Raw genomic sequence first — 25,741 nt, forward strand, 5'->3', positions numbered from 1 at the left:
CAGAAGGACCGCGTTTTGAAATCAGTGGAAAGGACGGTGGAATTAGAGGATGATAGCTAAGGACATGGAGAAAATTCTGCCGTTCGATTGCAAATGTGCAGAGGGATTCTAAACGAGAACACACAGGAGGCTGTTGTACAAAACACCTGTCTCCGGATTACATCTTCAAACTAAGGGCAACCATGGCATCCATGACTGAGAGGGAGAAGCGTCCATCTATGTATACGGGTAAGATACTCCAGCTTTCTACATTTTCAGATATTATACGTTGATAAATTCTGTCAGAAAGTAATTTTATTTTAAAGTTGAATCGTAATGTTAGCTAGCTATCTAACGTTACGTGTATGATCTGTGTAGTAATATTATTTGTATCTCAGAGCCATTTGCATTGCTAGTTATAGCTAAATGTTACCTAGCTGGCTAATACTGAACCTGGTTGGTTGGTTAGCTACCTGCAGATTCATGCAGGGTAGTTATGAGGTGGGATTATGGTTCATTGTTTAGCTAGCTAACTAGCTAAACAAAAGTCTCCACTATGCAAGTAACCATTTCAATACACCTTCTGTATCCTGTGCATGTGACAAATAAACTTTTATTTGAGTTAATATAGTATGTGTTTACCACAGACGGTAATGTGAAGAACATGAGCTGCACCAAAGTCAAATTAGGATATAACGTTAAGCCAACGAGACATTGTGCAAGTTCTAAAATTCTCCGGTAGAATGCCCTGCTTTTATTTCATCACACTCACAACTGTAAACTATTTTCTGTAATTGGCTCGCCATTAACTTGTAAATGCTTACGTGTATTTTCCTGTAATAATGAAGACATGAGTGAAGATGTTGTCAGCTATATGATATGGCCATTATTTGAACTGGCTAGCCAGCTAACTTAACATTAGCTAGCAAGCTAGAAACTAACCAAAACGTTGTTTAGAAAGATGCTTTTAGTTGCCTGGTTTTCTAGGATTGACATATACTAAATTCATTTTTACACAGGTGGGTTTATTGGTATTAAAATACACTAGTTATGCTATTTTGGACCACCAGGCTGCTGATGTCATGCTGGCTGTAGATTTTGTGTTTATACTTTTTCATAACAAAAACAACAACAAATCAATGCAACAACTGTCAATAGACGTAGTATAAACCAGCCTTTAAATCTTTCGTTGTTTAGTACATGGCCTCACATATGAATCCTTAAAGAGATGTGAGGGGCTAAGACTTAAGAGGGTGTTAACAAAGAAGAGCTCTCCAGTAGGTTTACCAAAACAATTAACCTCTATGGGCTAGGTGGGACGCTTGCGTCCCACCTACTCAACAGCCAGTGGAATCCCGTGGCGCGATTTTCAAATACCTTAGAAATGCTTTTACTTCAATTTCTCAAACATATGACTATTTTACACCATTTTAAAGACAAGACTCTCGTTAATCTAAACACACTGTCCGATTTCAAAAAGGCTTTACAACGAACGCAAAACATTAGATTATGTCAGCAGAGTACCAAGCCAGAAATAATCAGACACCCATTTTTCAAGCTAGCATATAATGTCACAAAAACCAAAACCACAGCTAAATGCAGCACTAACCTTTGATGATCTTCATCAGATGACACACCTAGGACATTATGTTACACAATACATGCATGTTTTGTTCAATCAAGTTCATATTTATATCAAAAACCAGCTTTTTACATTAGCATGTGACTAGCATGTGACTAGCATTCCCACCGAACACTTCCGGTGAATTTACTAAATTACTCACGATAAACGTTCACAAAAAACATAACAATTATTTTAAGAATTATAGATACAGAACTCTTTTATGCAATCGCTATGTCCGATTTTAAAATAGCTTTTTGGTGAAAGCACATTTTGCAATTTTCTTGAGTAGATAGCCCGGCATCACAGGCTAGCTGTTTTGACACCCACCAAGTGTGTCACTCACCAAACTATGATTTACTATAAGAAAAATTGGATTACCTTTGCTGTTCTTCGTCAGAATGCACTCCCAGGACTTCTACTTCAATAACAAATGTTGGTTTGGTTCCAAATAATCCATAGTTATATCCAAATAGCGGCGTTTTGTTCGTGCGTTCAAGACACTATCCGAAAGGTAAAGAAGGGTGACGCGCCCGACGCCTTTCGTGACAAAAAAATTCAAAATATTCCATTACCGTACTTCGAAGCATGTCAAACGCTGTTTAAAATCCATTTTTATGTGATTTTTCTCGTAAAAAAGCGATAATATTCGGACCGGGAAACCCTGTTTTAGTTCAAAGACGAAAAAATAAAAACATGGTGTCGCCTCGTGCATGCGCCTCAGTCTCATTGTCCTCAGATCGACCACTATCCAAATGCGCTATTGTTTTTCAGCCATGGCCTGCAAAGCCACCATTCATCGTTCTGGCGCCTTCTGAGAGCCTATGGGAGCGTTAGAAAATGTCACGTTATGCCAGAGATCCCCTGTTTTGGTTAGAGATGATCAAGAAGGCCAAGAAATAGTCAGAGAGAGCGCTTCCTGTTTGGAATCTTCTCAGGTTTTGGCCTGCCAAATGAGTTCTGTTATACTCACAGACACCATTCAAACAGTTTTAGAAACTTTAGGGTGTTTTCTATCCAAATCAAACAATTATATGCATATTCTAGTTACTGGGCAGGAGTAGTAACCAGATTAAATCGGGTACGTTTTTTATCCGGCCGTGCAAATACTGCCCCCTATCCCCTCCGTTTGGGTATTGGTTAGACAATAATTAGAAAATTGGGGTACAGAAATGTTATGCTCTTAGTGTAACCTTTAATTAACTAGGCAACTCAGTTAAGAACAAAATTATTATTTACAAGGACAGCCTAATCCTTCCTCCCATTGTACAGCACTATATTTTCCATTCCATCCTAATGCTAACCATGAGGGTTTAGTTTTTGTTTTTCTCTGAATAGAAACAATATCATATTAATCAAATTAATTAAGCCACATTCCTTAATCAATCCCATATACTATGTTATTACAAAAAGGTTTTAAATTCTCTGTTAATGCCAATGCGGAAGACTATCAAATGCTTCTCAATGATTCCCTCTGGCCCTAATCAACGGATTTCACATGACTGGGAATACAGATACCTTAAAAAAAAGGTAGTGGCGTGGATCAGAAAACCAATCAGTATCTATTGTGACCACCATTTACCTCATGCTGCACGACATTTTCAGCTTCTAGGAATTGTTGTACAGATCCTTGCAACATGGGGCCGTGCACTATCATGCTGAAACATGAGGTGATGAATGACACGATATCAGGAGCTCGTCACGGTATCTCTTTGCATTCAAATTGCCATCGATAAAATGCTATTTTTTTCTTTGTCCATACCTTATGCCTGCCCATATCATAACCCCACCACCACCATGGGGCACTATGTTCACAATCGCTCACCCACACAATGCCAAATCAAATCAAATCAAATGTTATTGGTAGCATACACATGGTTAGCAGATGTTAATGCGAGTGTTGCGAAATGCTTGTGCTTCTAGTTCAGACCATGCAGTAATATCTAACAAGTAATCTAACAATTTCACAACAACTACCTTATACACACAAGTGTAAAGGAATGAATAAGAATATGTACAAATAAATATATGGATGAGTGATGGCCGTGCGGCATAGGCAAGATGCAGTAGATGGTATAGAGTACAGTATATACACATGATATGGTCCGCTCATTATAACGATCGTGACAGAATATCCCACCAAGCAAGGACCAAGCAGCGTGTGATGGAGGTAAAGGACTTTTGGACCTGGGAGGAGATCATGAGTGGATGCGGGACCCTTCCTTGGCGGGTGTCGCAGAGGACTCAGAAAGGACAGCGACGACGCCAGGGACTGCGGCCACAGAAACCCCAAGATTTATTTGGGGGGGGGGGGCACGAGGGGTGGTCGACCGAGCCAAGGAGAGAGCCAGAACCCGCCTGGGAGTCGATGGAGCAGTGTGAGGAGGGATATCGGAGGTGGCTAGGAGTATGGATGTTGGATATCAGATGTTGGCTAGGAGTATGCTGCAGCGCAGGTGTGCTGAAGAGCGTGACACCAGTCCGGTGCCATCTGCGCCGGCTCCACGCACCAAGCCTCCAGTGCGCCTCCCCAGTCCGGTACATCCTGGACCATTTCCCCGGAGCCGCCACCGCCACTAGTCACCCCCCCACCCTCCCCATTTGGTTTCAGGTTTTTCCGGCCGGAGTCCGCACCTTTGGGGTGGGGGGGGTGGGGTACTGTCACGCCCTGACCATAGAGAACCGTTCTCTACGGTGTTGTAGGTCAGGGCTTGACTAGGGGGTTTTCTCGTCGATTCATTTCTATGTTTGGGATTGAGTATGGTTCCCAATTAGAGGCAGCTGATTATCGTTGTCTCTAATTGGGGATCATACTTAAGGTGTCCCTGTTCCCACCTGCTTATGTGGGATATTGTTTGTGTTAGTGTTTTGTGCACTACGGCTTTCACGTTCGTGTTATGTTTATTGTTTTTGGTAGTTTCACTGTGTAATAAAGTATGTGGAACTCAACTCACGCTGCGCCTTGGTCCGCTCATTATGACGATCGTGACACCAATGAAGTTCTTTCAGGGCCATCGAGGTGTCTGCTTGGGGGGGATATACACGGCTGTGATTATAATCAAAGAGAATTCTCTTGGTAGATAATGGCTACAGACGTGAGTGCTACGGGTCGGTAGTCATCTAGTTAGGTTACCTTAGTGTTCTTGCTTGAAACATGTTGGTATTACAGACTCAGTCAGGGAGAGGTTGAAAATGTCAGTGAAGACACTTGCCAGTTGGTCAGCGCATGCTCGGAGTACACGTCCTCGTAATCCGTCTGGCCCTGCAGCCTTGTGAATGGTGACCTGTTTAAAGGTCTTACTCACATCGGCTGTGGAGAGCGTGATCACACAGTCGCCCGGAACAGCTGATGCTCTCATGCATGTTTCAGTGTTTCTTGCCTCGAGGCGAGAATATAAGTTATTTTGCTCGTCTGGTAGGCTCGTGTCACTGGGCAGCTCTCGGCTGTGTCGGAGCCGGTGTAGTACGATTCGATCTTAGTCCTGTATTGTTGCTTTGCCTGTTTGATGGTTTGTCGGAGGGCAGAGAGAGATTTCTTATAGGCTTCCGAGTTAGAGTCCCGCTCCTTGAAAGCGGCAGCTCTACCCTTTAGCTCAGTGCGAATGTTACCTGCAATCCATGGCTTCTGGTTGGGGTATGTACGTACAGACCCTGTGGGGACGACGTCCTCAATGCACTTATTGATAAAGCCAGTGACTGATGTGGTGTACTCCTCAATGCCATCGGAAGAATCCAGGAACATATTCCAGTCTGTGCTAGCAAAACAGTCCTGTAGTTTAGTATCTGCTTCATCTGACCACTTTTTTATAGACCGAGTCACTGGTGCTTCCTGCTTACATTTTTGCTTGTAAGCAAGAATCAGGAGGATAGAATTACAGTCAGTTTTTCCAAATGGAGGGCGAGGGAGAGCTTTGTACGCATCTCTGTGTGTGGAGTAAAGGTGGTCTAGAATTTTTTTCTCCCTCTGGTTACACATTTAACATGCTGATAGAAATTAGGTAAAACTGATATAAGTTTCCCTGCATTAAAGTCTCCAGCCACTTGGAGCACCGCCTCCGGATGAGCGTTTTCCTGTTTGCTTATGGCGGTATACAGCTCATTGAGTGCAGTTTTAGTGCCAGCATCGGTCTGTGGTGGTATGTAGACAGCTACGAAGAATACAGATGAAAACTCTAGGTAGATAGTGTGGTCTACAGCTTATCATGATACTCGAGACTTCCTTAGATACCGTGCACCAGCTGTTGTTTACATATATGCATAGGCCCCTGCCCTGTGTCTTACCAGAGGCTTCTGTTCTATCCTGCCGATCGAGTGTATAAACCGCCAGCTTCAAATCAAATTTTATTGGTCACATACACATGGTTAGCAGATGTTAATGCGAGTGTAGCGAAATGCTTGTGCTTCTAGTTCCAACCATGCAGTAATATCTAACAAGTAATCTAAGAATTTCACAACAACAAAGGAATGGAGGGCGAGGGAGGGCTTTGTATGCGCCATGGAAGTTCGAGTAGCAATGATCCAGAATGCTGCCAGCCTGGGTCGTGCATTTGATTGGCTGATAAAATGTAGGGAGCCTTGTTTTCAGATTGGCTTTGCTAAAATCCCCAGCTACAATAAATGCAGCCTCAGGATATGTGGTTTCCAGTTTACATAGAGTCCAAAGAAGTTCTTTCAGGGCCGTCGAGGTGTCTGCTTGGGGGGGATATACACGACTGTGATTATAATCGAACAGAATTCTCTTGGTAGATAATGCGGTCGGCATTTGATTGTAAGGACTTCTAGGTCAGGTGAACAAAAGGACTTGAGTTCAAGTATGTTGTTATGATCACACCACGACTCGTTAATCATAAGCCATACACCCCCGCCCTTCTTCTTACCAGAGAGATGTTTGTTTCTGTTGGCGCGATGCGTGAAGAAACCAGGTGGCTGTACCGACTCTGATAACGTATTCTGAGTGAGCCATGTTTCCGTGAAACAGAGAACGTTACAATCTCTGATGTCTCTCTGGAAGGCAACCCTTGCTCGGATTTCGTCTACCTTGTTGTCAAGAAACTGGACATTGGCAAGTAGTATACTCAGGAGCGGTGGGCGATGTGCCCATCTACGGAGCCTGGCCAGAAGACTGCTCTGTCTACCGCTTCTTCGGCACCGTTGTTTTGGGTCGCCTGCTGGGATCCGATCCATTGTCCTGGGTGGTGGACCAAACAGAGGATCCGCTTCGGAAAGGTTGTATTCCTGGTCATAATGTTGGTAAGTTGACGTTGCTCTTATATCCAATAATTCCTCCCGGCTGTATGTAGTAAGACTTAAGATTTCCTGGGGCAACAGTTTAAGAAATAATACATAAAAAAAACTAAATACTGCATAGTTTCCTAAGAACGCGAAGCGAGGCGGCCTTCTCTGTCGGCGTTCAGCCACGACTCGGTGAAACATAAGATATTACAGTTTTTAATGTCCCATTGATAGGATATACATGCTTTCAGTTTGTCCCATTTATTTTCCAGCGACTGAACGTTAGCTAGCAGGATGGAAGGCAAAGGCAGATTAGCCACTAGTCGTTTGATCCTCACAAGGCACCCTGATATTATTCCACTAAATCTCTGTTTCCTTCTCCTGCGAATGACGGGGATCTGGGCCTGGTCGGGTGTCTGTAGTATATCCCTCCCGTCCGATTCATTGAAGTAAAACTCTTTGTCTAATCTGAGGTGAGTAATCGCCGTTCTGATGTCCAGAAGCTCTTTTCGGTCATAAGAGATTGTAGCAGCAGCATTATGTACAAAACAAGTTACGAACAACACAACAACAACAACAAAAAAATAGCATGGTTGGTTAAGAGCCAATAAGACGGCAGCCATCCCCTCTGGCGCCATCTTTTTAAATGTCTTATTATGACATTTACATTTAACATTTTAGTAGACGCTCTTATCCAGAGCGACTTACAGTAGTGAATGCATACATTTCATATATATATTTTTTTTTTTCCGTACTGGTCCCCCGTGGGAATCAAACCCACAACCCTGGCGTTGCAAACGCCATGCTCTACCAACTGAGCTACACGGGACAAGATAGAGCTCATGAGAGGGGAGGTAGAATTTTGACATTTGTAAAGAATGTGATTAAGTGTGAACAAATTGAATCAAGAATAAATATATTCTGGAAAGTATTGGTATTACAAAAACTTTATTTCCACAAATGTCATTCAATATCATTGGTGTACTGTATACACTACCGTTCAAAGGTTTGGGGTCACTTAGAAATGTCCTTGTTTTTGAAAGAAAAGCATATTTTTTGTCCATTAAAATAACATCAAATTGATCAGAAATACAGTTTAGACATTGTTAATGTTGTAAATGTAAAATGTAGCTGGAAACGGCAGATTCTTTATAGAATATCTACATAGGCATTGTGGCGTACAGCAGGTCAGCCACCAGGGGGAGACTCGTCGAGGCCTGGTGACAGACGGAGTATACATCACGAGGCGATGGCTCCATCTTCTGGACGTGCCAGGTCTTGACGGGCTCTCCGGCCAGGACTAATTGGGGCTGATTGGGAGTTGGTGAGTAATCAAGGGCTGATTGCTCACCGGCAGTACAAGTCTCATAAAGCTGCTAGAAGGGCAGCACACAGGGAAGAGACTGGGGGAAGGAAGGACTCCTGTATAGTTGGGGATGGTTGCAGAGGTAACAGAAATGTGTTCAGTTTTTGATTCCCACAGGATTCAGCAAGCCCCGGAGCCCAGAAGACGGTATCCCGGAGAGGGTCTCATGGGGGAGACCTTTTCTTTTGAACTATTATTTTAATAAACACCTTCGAAACTGAGCTAATCCTACTCTGTCCGTGTCTGATCTGTGTAAACGTTTTGACCCAACCCCCTGGTCTGCCACAGCGTACAGAGGCCCATTATCAGAAAGCATCACTCCTGTGTTCCAATGGCACGTTGTGTTAGCTAGTCCAAGTTTATAATTTTAAAAGGATAATTGATCATTAGAAAACCCTTTTGAAATGATGTTAGCACAGCTGAAAACTGTTGTTCTGATTAAAGAAGCAATAAAACTGGCCTTCTTTAGACTAGTTGAGGATCTGGAGAATCAGCAATTGCGGCTCAATTTTTACAGGCTCAAAATGGCCGGAAACAAAGACCTTTCTTCTGAAACTCATCAGTCTATTCTTGTTCTGAGAAATGAAGGCTATTCCATGTGAGAAATTGCCAAGAAACTGATGATCTCGTACAACGCTGTGTACTACTACCTTCACAGAACAGCACAAACTGGCTCTAATCAGAATAGAAAGAGGAGTGGGAGGCCCCGGTGTACAACTGAGCAAGAGGACAAGTACATTAGAGTGTCTAGTTTGAGAAACAGACACCTCACAAATCCTTAATGGGCAGCTTCGTTAAATAGTACCCGATATGGCTTTTTCTTTGCAACTCTGCCTAGAAGGCCAGCATCCCGGAGTCGCCTCTTCACTGTTGGCATTGAGACTGGTGTTTTGCGGGTACTATTTAATGAAGCTGCCAGTTGAGGACTTGTGAGGCGACACGGATAAAATAGAGCTGGCGGGTTTTTCCATGCAAAGCAGAACAGAGAAGCTACGTCTGGTAAGACGAGGGGTCGGGGGGGTGTCTATTTGTCAATAACAGCTGGTGCGTGATGTCTAATATTAATAAAGTCTCAAGGTATTGTTTGCCTGAGGTAGAGTACCTTATGATAAGCTGAAGACCACACTATCAACCAAGAGTTCTCACCTATATTATTCGTAGCCGTCTATTTACCACCACAGACCAATGCTGGCACAAAGACCGCACTCAACCAACTCTATAAGGCCATAAGCAAACAAGAAAATGCTCATCCAGAAGCAGCGGTCCTAGTGGCCAGGGACATTAATGCAGGCAACCTTATATCAGTTTTACCACATTTTTGCCAGGATGTCACGTGCAACCAGAGGAAAAAAAACTCTACACCATCTTTACACCACACACAAAAATACGGAAGTGGTCAGATTACGTGGATGCTACGCTACAGGATTGTTTTGCTAGCACAGACTGGAATATGTTCTGGGATTCATTTAATGGCATTGAGGAGTATACCACCTCAGTCATCGGCTTCATCAATAAGTGCATCGACGACGTTGTCCCCACAGTGACCGTACATATCCCATCCAGAAGCCATGGATTAGAGGAAACATCCGCATCAAGCTAAAGGCTAGAGCTGCCGCTTTCAAGGAGCGGGTCACTAATCCAGACCCTTATAAGAAATCCCGCTATGCCCTCAGACAAACCATCAAACAAGCAAAGTGTCAATATCGGATTAAGATTGAATCCTACTACACTGGCTCTGACACTCGTCCGATGTGGCAGGGCTTGAAAACTATTACGGACTACAAAGGGAAACCCAGACGCGAGCTGCCCAGGACGAGCTAAATTACTTTTATGCACGCTTCGAGGCAAGAAACACTGAAACATGCACGAGAGCACCAGCTGTTCTGGATGACTGTGTGATAACGCTCTCGGTAGCCAATGTGAGCAAGACCTTTAAACAGGTCAACATTCACAAAGCCGCGGGGCCAGACGGATTACCAGGACAAGTACTCAAAGCATGCGTGGACCAACTGGCAAATGTCTTCACTGACATTTTCAACCTCTTCCTGACCGAGTTTGTAATACCTACATGTTTCAAGCAGACCACCATAGTCCCTGTGCCCAAGGAAGCGAAGGTAACCTGACTAAATTATTACCGCCCCGTAGCACTCATGTCGGTAGCCATGAAGTGCTTTGAAAGGCTGGTCATGACTCACATCAACAGCATCCTCCCGAATACCCTAGACCCACTCCAATTCGCATACCGTCCCAACAGATCCACATATGATGCAATCTCAATCACACTCCACACTGCCCTTTCCCACCTGGACAAAAGGAACACCAATGTGAAAATACTGTTAATTGACTACAGCTCAGCATTCAACACCATAGTGCCCATGAAGCTCGAAACTAAGCTGAGGACCCTGGGACTAAACACCTCCCTCTGCAACTGGATCCTGGATTTACTGACGGGCCGCCACCAGGTGGTAAGGTTAGGCAACAACACGTCTGCCACGCTGATCCTCAACATTGGGGCCCCTCAGGGGTGTGTACTTAGTCCTCTCCTGTAGTCCCTGTTCACCTACAACTGCGTGGCCAAACACGACCCCAACACCATCATCAAGTTTGCTGACGACACAACAGTGGTAGGCCTGATCACCGACAATGATGAGACAGCCTATAGGGAGGAGTTCTGAGAACTGGCAGTGTGGTGCCAGGACAACAACTTATCCCTCAATGTGAGCAAGACAAAGGAGTTGACCATGGACTACAGGAAACGGCAGGCCGAACAGGCCCCCATTAACATCGACGGGGCTTTAGTGGAGCGGGTTGAGAGTTTCAAGTTCCTTACTGTCCACATCACTAACTAACTATTATGGTCCAAACACAAAAAGACAGCTGTGAAGAGGGCACGACAAAACCTTTTCCCCCTCAGGAGACTGAAAAGATTTGGCATGGGTTCCCAGATCCTCAAAAAGTTCTACAGCTGCACCATCGAGAGCATCCTGACCGGTTGCATCACTGCCTGGTGTGGCAACTGCTCGGCATCTGACCGTAAGGCGCTAAAATAGGTGCTGTCAGAGGAAAGCCCATAAAATTGTCAGAGACTCCAGTCACCCAAGTCACAGACTGTTTTCTCTGCTACCGCACGGCAAGCAGTACCGGAGCGCCAACTCTAGCTTCTACCCCCAAGCCATAAGACTGTTTAACAATTAATCAAATGACCACCAGACTATTTACATTGAAACCCCCCCATTTGTTTTTTACACTGCTGCTACTCGCTTTAATATCTATGCATAGTCTCTTCACCCCTACTTCCATGTACAAATTACCTCAACTAACCTGTACCTCCGCACACTGACTCGGTACCAGCACCCCCTGTATATAGCCTCGTTATTGTGTAACTTTTTATTATTTTTTACTTTAGTTTATTTGGTAAATCTTTCTTAACTCTTCTTGAACTGCACTGTTGGTTAAGGGCTTGTAAGTAAGCATTTCACGCTAAGGTCTACACTTGTATTCGGCGCATGTGACAAAGTTTGATTTTATTTTATTTGAAATTGTGATTTGTCCAAAGCACCGGAACTAATGTGGCTCATTTTCATGACAGATCTAAGGTACCATTTATATTTAGGCATTCTGTCCACGAGAGATAATGGATTTGATCATGTTTTTTAATTAAAACACAACATTTATTTTAACATCACCAATAAAATACTGAACAAAAATATAAATGCAACATGCAACAATGTCAACGATTTTACTGAGTTAGAGTTCATATAAGGAAATGAGTCAATAGAATAAAATCATTAGGCCCTAATCTATGGATTTCACACGACAGGGCAGGGTCGCAACCATGGGTGGGCCTGAGAGGGCACAGTTGGGAGCCAGCTCATGAAACATGGGACCAACACTTTACATGTTGCATTTATATTTTTGTTCACTATACATTTGATACATTTTTCCATAAACCAAAGTATCCTCCCTAAGGAATGGAAGTCAGCTGTTCTTACCCCCATATTCAAGTCTGGAGATTATTTTATGGTCAATAATTATAGACCTATAAGTATTTTGCCAAGACTGCAAAGAGGGTAGTCGCTGAGCAATTGACTGATCACTTGAATACTAGTTATTTCTCATTACACCCCATGCAATTTGGCTTCAGAGCTAACCGTTTTACTGAGTCAGCGAACAGCTATTTTTTGGAGAAGGTTCAATTGAAAGGGGGAGTGATGGGATGTTTTTAGATTTGCAAAAAGCAGTTGATACTGTAAAATCACAGAATTCTACTCTCTAAACTAGCAATGCTTTAAAATTGATGCATTCATATTTATCTGACAGAATACAGTGTGTTAGCATCAATCAGAATGTGTCATTGTCTGGCAACTGTACAATGGGGGTTCCACAAAGGTCCATCTAAGGGCCTTTACTCTTAAGCTTATCGTTAAACACTGTATTGAAGCAACTGGACACAGGTTATCATAGCGCATTACGCTTTACTAAGGGCGATAGGTTCAGTACACAACACTGCATTCTGTATCAGAAAGTAGGCTGGCCCTCTTTGAAGTTTCGTAGATTGATCCATTGCACTCTTTTTGTTTATAAAACCCTCATAAACTTCAAAAAATCATATAAAAATCACAGTGCAATTATCAAAAAAACATTATTTTCTGTGTTATAGCCTAACTAGACAATAGGCTATGAAGGCAAAGTGTATTTCTTCATTGCATGTCACCTTTCCTGACATATTTCGTAAGGCAGAAAAAATAAATAATGATATATATATATATATATATATATATATATATATATATAAAATTGTATCTGAACAAAAATATAAACGCAGCATGTAAAGTGTTGGTCCCATGTTTCATGAGCAGAAATGTTCCATGCACACAAAAAGCTTGTTCATCTCAAATTGTGTCCAAATTTGTTTACATCCCTGTTAGTGATAATTTCTCCTTAGCCAAGATAAAAAAAAAAAAGTATTTCTGTCTATAATAATGCCCTTTTTTCAGGGATAAAACTCATTCTCATTGGCTGGGCCTGGCTCACCAGTGGATGGGCCTGGTTCCCAAGTGGGTAGGCCTATGCCCTCCCTCCCAGGCCCACCCCTGCCCAGTCATGTGAAATCCATAGATTAGGGCCTATTGATTGTATTTCAATTGACCGATTTTCCTTATATGAACTGTAACTCAGTAAAATTGGTGAAATTGTTGCATGTTGTGTTTAATATTTTTCTTCAGTATAAGTGCATGGGTGTGGTATTAGACTCTAAACTGACTTCCAAGTTGGTCAATACTGTGAAATTTAGATAAGAAACTGTCTTAACACTAATGCTGCTAAGGTTTATACGCATGCTATGATATTTTTCTCACATGTCTTATTGCATGAAAGAAAAACGACAAATCATTGCAATCTCTGTTCAAGCGTGTATTGAATTTTTTTTTTTTTTAAATCAAAAAAACGAATACTTATCACCACTGTTTAATTCTCAAGAAACACAATTTGTTAAGTTTTGAACGTTTTTGTACATTTACAAATGTACAACTGCTTTTTAAACGTGTACATGGACTTGCTCCACAACAAGTGAAGTGACTACTACCACTTTACTATCTATATGGTCACACACTAGGGGAGCAATTAATGGAAACTGTAGAGTTCCAGTGTGTGGAACAGCTTTCGCCCAATCTGCGTTTTTACCACTGGAGCCAGCTTCCTGAAAATGTAAAATGTGTGGCTAATATCAGTGCTTTTACACAGTGGTGGAAAAAGTACCCAATTGTCATACTTGAGTAAAAGTATAGATATCTTAATAGAAAGTTACTCAAGTAAAAGTAAAATTCCCCTGTAAAATACTACTTCAATAAAAGTCTAGAAATATTTGGTTCTAAATATACTTAAGTATCAAAAGTATAAATAATTTCAAATTCCTTCTATTAAGCAAAGCCAGCGACACCATTTAAAAAAAAACATTTTTATGGCTAGCCAGGGGCAGGCTCCAACACTCAGACATAATTTATAAACTAGGCATGTGTTTAGTGAGTCCGCCAGATCAGAGGCAGTAGGGATGACCAGGGATGTTCCCTTCATAAGTGTGTGAATTTGACAATTTCCTGTCCTGCTAAGCATTCAAAATGTAACTAACACTTTTGGGTGTCAGGTAAAATGTATGGAGTAAAAAGTATATTATTTTCTTTAGGAACGTAGTGAAGTATAAATAGTAAAGTAATGTACAGATACCCCCAAAAACTACTTAAGTATTACTTTAAAGTATTTTTACATAAGTACTTTACACCACTGCTTTTACACCAAAAGTTAAAACAGTGGTTAAAAGAACAGCAGGTTTGTAGCCACTCATGAATTTTTTTTGTTGCTGTTTGTTTTTGTTACTGTTTTTTACAACTCATAGGTCCAATAACAATGTGTCCGATAATTATTATGTGCAATGTCTTGACTTCTGTGTGGAAACATATCTGTATGTCCTGACCTCTGTTTTTTGTACTATTCTTTTCTTTTAAATATATTTCAGAACTGTATGTTGTCTGCTCGTAAATGTTTTTTTTTGTTTATATGTTCACCTGCCTGGGGACTGCAGATGGAAATTAGCTGTTGGCTAAATCTAGTACAACGCATTTTTATCAAGTCTACTGAGACTTATGTTTTGTTGTATATTGCGCCTGTTCAAATAAACGTAAAAATAATAATAATATGTTCAATAGGAAAAATCAGCCCCCGCTCGCAACCACCCAGCAGGTGGTCCCTGGAATACACCATGGGGACTGCAGGCGATGGGACTGCCACTGACTGGTTTAAGTTGATTGGTGTGTCTCTGCTCTAAGACATGGTATCCCTGCCAAACTCCATAGGGCCCAACTCCGATTTAGGAAATGTACACCTTTCCTACGCACGCCTTTCCTGCGCCCTTCTCAGTAGTTAGTATTCAGACTTACCTTATGCAGGTGCGTAACGGGCTTTGCAGGCTTGGTGTGCGCGCTCAATACATTTAATTAAACCGCTGAAAACCCTCCCACTTACTGGCCAACAGATTTTCTCGTGGAGTTTTAATTCAGGGTTTTCAGTAAATTTATCTTAAGCCTTTAAAAATGGTGTACCTTTAACTCAAATTTGTCGACAGACTAGAATACATAAAAAAACAGGTTCAGAATATAGGGATCAACTAAAGAAAGCCAACTAAATATGTGCATATTCATCTCCGATTGAACACTAACTGGTAGATAAAAAAATGCTCTGATTTTGTAGATTACTTAGGCAAATTTTGGGGTAAGGAAAGTATGTATTATTAATTTAAAAAACAGGTTTGGAGAGCCTACAGTGGTTTGATTCATCCTGAAAGTTGCCATAATCAAGTTCAAACCATTAAATATTGGAAGGTGGAAAAAAAGTGTACAATAAAGGGTTGAACAATAGCCCTATAAATCTACCTTAATCCTCACTAATCATGGAACTGTCCAGTCGTCGTGAACCGTGCACTAAGGTCCATGTTTAACCTGCTACGTGTGGTTCCATAATGATTCAAATAGGCTACATGTCCCAAATTTTTGCACACTGGAGTGAGTTATAAATGTATGTGGGTATTACTGACGGTGGCTCCCAATAGTGGCTAATATTTAACATGATACAAAATGTAAAATATAACGGAGAAAAGAGCATAAACAGATTCAGCCCTACAGAATCCTATAGCTTGCGTCTCCAAATTTCATCCACGCAAATGTATATATTATATTTATTTATTTATAGACTACTTAACTGTAGAAAGGGGGCCTTAATACATGTCATGTTGATTTGATTTTCAGTTTGCTTCCATATGACATTCATCTCTAGGGATCCTTCTCAATCCCCTCTCCAAATGAATTACTCATTTACCTAGCTCTTATCAATTTATAAATTACAGTGCATGGAGAATGCTGTTATTTCTATCAGAAAAAATAAAGTAGATGCTTTTTCCACATGTTCACACGACCTTATTCGTGGTCTCCTCGCACGTAAAGGTAATGGAATTAAGTCAAGGTCTGAATACGACATATCTGTAGACACACGTCCGCCACACCTTAATTTCTTAGATCTCCACCCAGAACAAATGGCGGGTGAATAGCAGGCAATTCTCATGCTTAAGTTCAAGGTCATAATACGCATAGAGAAAAGTACAGAAGGGAATTATGTTCCATTTGCGCACCTTTAACTCGGGTCGGAATTGGCCCCTATGGCCTATGCCTCTTCGCTTCTAATTCAATTCCACATAATGGATGAGTTCAGGGCCTCATTACTCCAAAATAGTAAAAAAAAATATATATATATATATATAATTTGAACCAGAGCAGTTATTGTAATTCTGTGTCAATTGTGTTAATTTGTGTCTTTGGAAAGCCGCAAACCTCACAAGAGCCATCACACCTTAATGAGCCGTTTGAGCTCTACACACACATTGCCATGGAAACATCCAAATCCCATACAGCATGTATACAGGCTTGCGCTATGAGCACAATATAACTCCAATCCAAGCTGTTTCACTGCTTTTCCACTATTAAATAGGCACTGTGAAACCAGGGTGGAAAAGAAAAGAAATGAATGCCAGAAGGAAGTAATGTCTTACCTTCAGAGTGTACTTGTGCAAGTCCCAGGTAAAAAGTACAATATAAAACTGTACAGAGCAATAGGACTCTCCTGTGAGGAAGAAAGGAGAGGCTGGTTAGAAACACTCTACAGCAATTAATGTTACAGCTAGGTTGGCTCGCTAAACAACTTAAGGCCCAAAATGCATTTTTTATTGTATTGAAAGAATTACCTTTCACGAGACACTATACTTCACTTTATATCATTGTAGTTGATATCAATGGTAAGTTGAATTTGCAGATGGGATGTATGAGCATGACATGAGAAAGACTTATGAGTGTTGCTGCATTATGGTGATGTCAGGTGAAATAAAAAGCTTAAATCTGGGTCAGAACATACCCCAAAACAACAACCCAATCACAGCCTGTCATTTAATAACTCTCCATCATAATTATCATCATCATAAAGAATTGCAATAAAGTTCTCTGCAGAACTATTTCACGTTAAAGGCAGCTTAGTCTCTAACACCCAGCAGCAGCAGCCTCCAGTGAACATGTCCCTCTCACCACACTACAGGGGCTGACCAGGATCGTGTTCACTAGGCCACGCGATGGAAAACCTTCAAAAATATTTAGCAATGGAAAGCTACAATAAGCATTTCTTAATGGGTCCAGGTAGTCTCTCCCTGTTTCAGTCTGTTTTCTATTTCAGTTTGGTGTCCCAAGAGGAGTGAGGTGAGTGAATGACAGGTGGACTGGTAGCTCCAGAAGGTGAGGTCAGTACAGGTGCATCAAAGCTGGGCCCGAGAGACTGAAAAACAGCTTCTATCTCATGGCCATCAGACTGTTAAACTGCCATCACTAACACAGAGAGGCTGCTGCCTACATACAAACTCGAAATCATTGGCCACCTTAATAAATGGATCACTAGTCCACTCAACTCCCATTTCCCAACTCCCCCCCCCCCCCCCCAACAGTCATTCTGCATTAGCAAATAACAACCCGGAGAACCAGAGAATGCTCTGAAACCACTGTCTGATCTCACAGTAAGTAACGCAGCAGAGTGCCATCATCACCAACCTGACACCACTCTAACAGCTGGTTGTGGTCTCTGAGAGGTCTGGGAGTGTGTGTCTCATGACAAGCAGCTGGTTGTGGTCTCAGATTGTCTCTTATCAGCTGGGCAGGGATCCGCTGGAAGTGAGTTTCATTCTGTCAGTCGATTTACATGTATGTGAACCAGACTTAATGTTGAGTCAACTAAGTTTGCTTGAAATTAACAGTATTTTTACAGTTGCACTGTTTTTACAGACTAAAGTCTACCTAGTGGGCTGGCAAAATCTGTATCCTAAAGGTGGTTTGGTTAGAGGAGATACTGATGCTTGTAAAATGGGCTCTGTGGCAGGTCTGGGTTATGTGGGTTTGCTGGACAATTGGATTCTATTCGTTTGGAAACAACACTGCTTTTTAATAGGCAAAAGTTGCAGCCTTGGTGGTTTAGTTCAGACGGAGCTGTGTGACAGGTCGTTGGAGCTCCGTGGTCTCCTGTAAATGTAAAGCTGAACCTACAGGAGACAGCTTCGGCATACAGTGTAAATACGTCTGACATCTGCATATATCCTGTCTTTGGCGGTTTCACACTGCAACACCAGGGATGACTTTACAGCTGCGAGATTTGCAAGCAAGCTGAGTCTTCAAAATACAGGGCCAAAAGAACAAGAAAGCATCAAATACTAGCCAGCACAACCTCCGCAACCCTCAGTCAGAACTCACTTCATGGATCTACTGTTTCTGTTAGACCAGCTCTGCAAGAACCGTTGGTTGTCTCCCAGTGAGCAAAAGTATATAGTTGAGTAGGAAGACCTGCCCTCTCAAAGACCTCTCCACCCTGGTAGACAACTCCTCAGTGTTGCCCTCCCAGAGTGAAAAGAACCTTAGCGTGACCCTGGACAACACCCTGTCGTTTTCTGCAAACATCAAAGCAGTGACCCACTCCTGCAGGTTCATTCTCTACAACATCGGTAGAGTACGACCCTACCTCACACAGGAAGCGGCACAGGTTCTAATCCAGGCACTTGTCCTCTCCCGTCTGGACTACTGCAACTCGCTGTTGGTTGGGCTCCCCACTTGTTTAAATCAAACTCCTGCAACTTATCCAGAACGCTGCAGCACGCGAGGTTTTCAACCTTCCCAAGTTCTCTCATGACACTCCACTGGCTTCCAGTCGAAGCTCGCATCCACTACAAGACCATGGTGCTTACCTACGGAACAGCAAGAGACACTGTCCCTCCCTACACCCCAACCTGAGCACTCCGTTCTACCACCTCAGGTCTCTTGACCCTCCCACCCTGTCCCAATGGTGGAACCAGCTTGAAACTCTACCTCTTCAAACAGTATCTTAAATAATCCTTGTTTCTCTCTTTCTATATGTATTTCTCTCTCTCTCCCCCACTCTCTGTGAGAGGGCTATCCATCTGGTCTCAACACATACACATTTGATTGAACTTTGATAATATGCTGAATATTTTTTTGCCAATATTGTTAGCTAAATAGGTTATGCTGTTTATTGTCATCAGTTGAACAACAAAGCCACTGAAGACACCAGTGAAACAAGGTGGTGTAGTTTAATTATACATTTATTCATATTGTTATGATATATCACTTAGAAAACCTAGCTGTTTATTTTTAAGAGTAGATAGCCTAACAGTGACTGGCTGTGGACATCAATTTTGTCAGGACATGTGTTGAGGCACTGGACATTCCTTGATCTAAAAAAGTTGACAAACAACCTGAAAGAGACTGATAACAACCAGTTGCTTGTTTGGAGACGGATAATGGACTGAGGAAAACCAAAAACAGATGGAACTCAAAAGTTGACAAATCACTTCACAGAATCTCCCTCTTCGATAAGACTGAGCGATAGTTGTTCACACAACTCACCCGCCGACTCCAGCTGGTTTAAGTGTGGAGTGCGGTCATTATCCGGGTCCATCGTTAGTACTTCATTATGCAGTTCATCCTTGACCAAAACGACCCATTAAAACTTATCACTTTAACTCTTCACAGTGTTGCAAAAAAAAAAACTACGACTAGTCCCTGAAATGGTCAACATTTTATAGGCTTCGGCTAAGTGAAAACGAATGTACATGGCCTAAATACCGCCACTTTTAGACGAAAGACGTTCGTTTTCAGTCGCCGGGGTAATTGAATAGGCATAATTGTATGCGCACTTTGCGCTGAGAAAGTTACAGCTTTGACGAGAGCGCCGTGCATTCCAAAGATAACATAGCAAATGTATTTTAGGTTATTTTTCTAATTAATAAAAAACCTACAGTAGGCATATATTAGCATAGGCTTCTTCTCACTGTCGCCCTCAACTGTATTCTCCTAAAACCCTTGCTTGACTGCATATTCGACCTAAATTAGCCTATTGTAACATCATATTCGACCTAAATTAGCCTATTGTAACATCATATTCGACCTAAATTAGCCTATTGTAACATCATATTCTACCTAAATTAGCCTACTGTAACATCATATTCGAAAAGGTTACAAAGTAGATCCTGTTCCAACTGAATCAGTAACTTTCTCTGGAGCTTAATACAAACAGCTTCAGGATATTTCAGACTCTAGGCAACTGTAAACCTGCCACAAATTAACATCGTTTGTGACAGGCTGCTGGATCATTGCCTGCCGGCAGGTAGGATACATACCAAGAAGGTTGGGCCAGTAAACGAAAGGTAGCTAGTTCGAACCTCCAAGCCGAGTAGATAACAAATCAGTCGATCTGCCCAAGGCACTTAATCCTAACTGCTCTGGATAAGAGCGTCTGCCAGGTGAAAGTGGAGACAGGTTAAATAAGTATTTTTAATCCTTGAGACATGGATCGTGTGTGCCATTGAGTGTGAATAGGCAAGACAAAATACTGACGTGCCTTTGTACGGGTATGGTAGTAGGTGGGTTTGAGTGTGTCAAGAATTGCAATGTTGCTGGGTTTTTCACACTCAATAGTTTCCTGTGTGTATCAAGAATACTCCACAACCCAAAGGACATTCAGCCAATTTGAGCCAGCATCCCTATGGAACGCTTTCGACACCTTGTAGAGTCCATGCCCCGAAATAATTTAGACTGTTACTCAATATTAGGAAGGTGTTCTTAATGTTCTGTACACTCAGTGTATATAGGCTAGGATAACTGAACATCTGCATTCAAAATCACATCGTAACTATCAGTCAGGTCCACTTCAATTAGGCTGCATATGCAAGTGTGTGAGTGACTCCATCACAGAAAACCATCCAGTATAGAAATACTTACTTTGTGTCGAGATAAGAGGTTCTGCAATCTCTCCTTCGGATCCCTAGATTCATTTGTATTCATTTGTCCTGGCAGTCAAAAACCTGATCTGTTAATCACAGCGTGACTCCTTTGCAAGGGAACAGAAAGCACCGGTTGTCCTTTAACACATTTGAGAAGCTTGCAATACAGTTCCAACGGAAAGCTCTTCTATTGATTTGCCTATCAAGACCAGCATAAATGACTGTAGTCAGCCAGAGAGCTGTTTGACAGGAAACTTTCCAGGGTGACTTTCTTCCGATATTCCCCGTGGTTCATTCATTTATGCCGATCCGTAATGAGGGACGTTGAATCAGAAATAAAATGTTTAGTTCTTGAGGGGGTTACCGAGTCAGGAGCGGAGGACTCATCCTTTTCCTTTTTAAACAGCCTCTCTGTGGGTGACCGACCGTAAGGCACCGCAACACAGGGTGTCGGGTTACAAACCCAGCGGTTGCGCTGGGCAACTACACGAAGCCTCCAGGGGGTGGCCACACGATCCCGCTTAATCGGGAAACTGTCCTGTTAAAATTACCATTGAAATAATCCACGGCCGTATGTGAGAAGGTGCGTATATTCATTATCTACAATGTAACGAAAATAGGCTCAACATGATCTTTATGCACTAGAACGTTTATTTAACTGGTTTAATTGAATTAATATAGCATGTCTAACAGATGGTCATTGCTTATGATGAAGTCCTAGAGCATAGATATTTCCTGCATTAGCCTGTGACTCTTATTAATTAACATGTCTCACAAAACCTCCCAGCATTCTAGTTTTCACAGATGTTACAGCAAACTTGGCAGGTGTGTCTTACAAGCCACCCTTGTATAAACAGGAGCAAGAGCCCTTGAGATAGATGTGATTTGTAACTTTTTGGGTGACCCCACTAAATTCAAATATAAAACTCTGTCATTCTCATTGAAAGCAAGTCTAAGAAGCGGTATATCTGTTCTGTGTGCTATTTATATGTTTCCTGGTCTTAAGTTTCATTTTTGCATCTTTTACTTTCGGCTTTGTACATGAGCTTCAAACAGCTGAAAATACAAAATGTTTGGTTATGGAAAATATATTTCACAGCGGTTTAGACGGTACAATATTTATCTACACTATATTTGCTTGTTTTGTCACATACATTTAAATTATATGAACTATTAGCATTTTAGCAACCAGGAAATGGCAGCGAGATTTCTGCATATTGCATCTTTAATGGTCAGTATCTTGGGTAATGGGAAAGCCATTAGGCCTACTTAACAAAGCAAAAAAAAAGTGAATCAAAGGTGTATAAACAAGCATGATTGAGCCATATTGTAGTAGATGTCAATGTGTACATGATAATGGGATGAAGTTTGAAAAACCATACAGCAGCTGAAATATTCCCCAGCCTGCAATGAGGAATCGGCCCAGAATCATGTTTCGGACTCGGCCCGGAATCAAAATGAATGATTGCCCAGAATCGGCCCAAGTACATCGGGCCGTTTCAGTCTACCAGAATTCAGCCGACTTTGCCGGCATCTAACCAGAATCCCGCCAGAAGCGGCCCGATGCAAATTTAAATAAATGTATACAAAATTACCCTATTTAGTCATTTTAAATATTACTATTATACGTTTTATACATACAAATTATACCCATCCACAAAAAAACATATTGTGTCGGAGGAAACACTATACACCTGGTGACCGTGCATGCGCCTAGCCTGCCGCAGGAGTCACTACAGCGCAATGGGACAAGGACATCCCGGACCGGCCAAACCCTCTCCTAAATTGGACGACGCTGCGCCAATTGTGCGTCGCCTCATGGGTCTCCCATTCGCGGCCGGCACGGGTCTCAAACCAGCATCTGGAGCAACGCAGTTGCTTAAAGAATTTAATTTAAATGTCAATTGTATTTTTTGATCACAGAAACAATGAGAAAATCTGGAAAAATAAATAATGAAAGGTTAATTATATAAAGTGTAATCATCTGCCAGAGAGTAGTCCCAATCGGCCCGAGCCCCAAGTAATACATTTGGCCAGATAACTCTCACCGGAATCGGCCAGAGCTCAATCCCCGCATCCTAGCCATATGTAATACTGCCAAAGGCAGCCCAGACTTGGGCCACATGAGGTCGGCCGAGTCTGACTCTCAGCCGAGTGCCCCTACTCTCAGCCGGAATCGGCCCAGATCCACTGTGCTTGCAGGGTTGAGATATTTGAGGAAAAAAGGTACACACACTCATATCCAAATAACCCTTCTATAACATAGAAACACTGACATGTCTGCTCTGAGAACTTTTCACCCTTTGGCTTTGTTCACACATATGAATCATGTAACCATCCTCTTACATAGGTGTTCCTGTTGAACAATGTAAAAAGAAGTTACACGGTTTCACCTCTGACAACTTTTTGGAAATTATCTTTCATTTCGCCGACATTTATATTTCTCACTATCTCATAAGTAATTTTAATTACTCAGGAATATTGTGCAACCATCCTCTCACGTGTGGTGTCAATATTTATTTAACTGTTTACCTTCAACATGTTTGTATTGGTATTTATGAGGGATCCCCATTGGCTGATGCCAAGGCAGCATTAAGGGACTTACATCACACATAAAAGATAAAACAGTACATCATATAACATTATTACACCACTACATATCTACTATACAAAATGTGTAATACCACCAAACAATAATATTACAATGTGCACTACCATTCAAAAAGTTTGGGGTCACTTAGAAATGTCTTAGTTTTTGAAAGAAAAGCACATTTTTTGTCCATTAAAATAACATCAAATTGATCAGAAATCCAGTGTAGACATTGTTAACGTTTTAAATTACTATTGTAGCTGGAAATGGCTGATTTTTAATGGAATATCTGCATAGGCGTACAGAGACCCATTATCAGCATGCATCACTCCTGTGTTCCAATGGACGTTGTGTTAGCTAATCCAAGTTTATCATTTTAAATGGCTAATTGATCATTAGAAAACCCTTTTGCAGTTATGTTAGCACAGCTGAAAACTGTTGTTCAGATTAGAGAAGCAATAAAACTGGCCTTCTTTAGACTAGTTGAGTATCTGGAGCATCAGCATTTGTGGGAAACAAAGCCCTTTCTTCTGAAACTCGTCAGGCTATTCCATGCAGAAATTGCCAAGAAACTGAAGATCTCTTCAACGCTGTGTACTACTCCCGTCACAGAACAGCGCAAACTGGCTCTAACCAGAATATAAAGAGGAGTGGGAGGCCCCGGTGCACAACTAAGCAAGAGGACAAGTACATTAGTGTCTAGTTTGAGAAACAGACGCCTCACAAGTCCTCAACTGGCAGCTTCATTAAATAGTACCCGCAAAAGACCAGTCTCAATGCCAACAGTGAAGAGGCGACTCTGGGATGCTGGCCTTCTAGGTAGAGTTGCAAAGAAAAAGCCATATTTTAGACTGGCCAATAAAAATAAAAGATTAAGATGGGCAAAAGAACACAGACACAGGACAGAGGAAGATTGGAAAAAAGTGTTATGGACAGACAAATATAAGTTTGAGGTGTTCGGATCACAAAGAAGAACATTCGTGAGACGCAGAAAAAATGAAAAGATGCTAGAGGAGTGCTTGATGCCACCTGTCAAGCATGGTGGAGGCAATGTGATGGTCTGGGGGTGCTTTGATGGTGGTAAAGTGGGAGATTTCTAAAGGGTAAAAGGGATCTTGAAGAAGGAAGGCTATCACTCCATTTTGCAACACCGTGCCATACCCTGTGGACGGCGCTTAATTGGAGCCTATTTCCTCCTACAATAGGACAATGACCCAAAGCACAGCTCCAAACTATGCAATAACTATTTAGGGAAGAAGCAGTCAGCTGGTATTCTGTCTATAATGCAGTGGCCAGCACAGTCACCGGGTCTCAACCCTGTTGAGCTAATATGGGAGCAGCTTGACCGTAATGCACGTAAGAAGTGCCCATCAAGCCAATCTAACTTGTGGGATGTGTTTCAGGAAGTCCCTCTTTGTGGCACCTGAACAAATCAAATCAAATCAAATGTATTTATATAGCCCTTCTTACATCAGCTGATATCTCAAAGTGCTGTACAGAAACCCAGCCTAAAACCCCAAACAGCAAGCAATGCAGGTGTGGAAGCATGGTGGCTAGGAAAAACTCCCTAGAAAGGCCAAAACCTAGGAAGAAACCGAGAGAGGAACCAGGCTATGAGGGGTGGCCAGTCCTCATCTGGCTGTGCCGAGTGGAGATTATAACAGCACATGTCCAAGATGTTCAAATGTTCATAAATGACCAGCATGGTCAAATAATAATAATCATAGTAGTTGTCGAGGGTACAACAAGTCAGCAACTCAAGTGTCAGTTGGCTTTTTCATAGCCGATCTTTGAGAGTATCTCTACCGCTCCTGCTGTCTCTAGAGAGTTGAAAACAGCAGGTCTAGGACAGGTAGCACATCCGGTGAACAGGTCAGGGTTCCAGCAGGTCTGGGACAGCAGGTCTGGGACAGGTAGCACATCCGGTGAACAGGTCAGGGTTCCAGCAGGTCTGGGACAGCAGGTCTGGGACAGGTAGCACGTCCGGTGAACAGGTCAGGGTTCCATAGCCACAGGCAGAACATTTGAAACTGGAGCAGCAGCACGGCCAGGTGGAATGGGGACAGCAAGGAGTCATCATGCCAG

General features: G+C 42.1%; 1 protein-coding gene across 1 annotated transcript in view; it reads right to left on the reverse strand.

Moving 5' to 3' along the window:
- col27a1a (collagen, type XXVII, alpha 1a) overlaps positions 1-21,450 on the reverse strand; it is a 365,335-nt gene extending 343,885 nt beyond the window's left edge. The window contains exons 1-2 of the mRNA XM_045688056.2: positions 21,065-21,450; positions 16,792-16,862 (exon numbers count right to left, since the gene is read on the reverse strand). Coding sequence (XP_045544012.1) covers positions 16,792-16,862; positions 21,065-21,117 — 124 coding nt within the window. The 5' untranslated portion in view covers positions 21,118-21,450. The remainder of the gene's footprint in view (positions 1-16,791; positions 16,863-21,064) is intronic.
- Positions 21,451-25,741: the final 4,291 nt, after the last annotated feature.

Source organism: Salmo salar, chromosome 01, assembly GCF_965601325.2.
Source record: "Salmo salar chromosome 01, fSalSal1, whole genome shotgun sequence".
Lineage (NCBI taxonomy): Eukaryota > Metazoa > Chordata > Actinopteri > Salmoniformes > Salmonidae > Salmo > Salmo salar.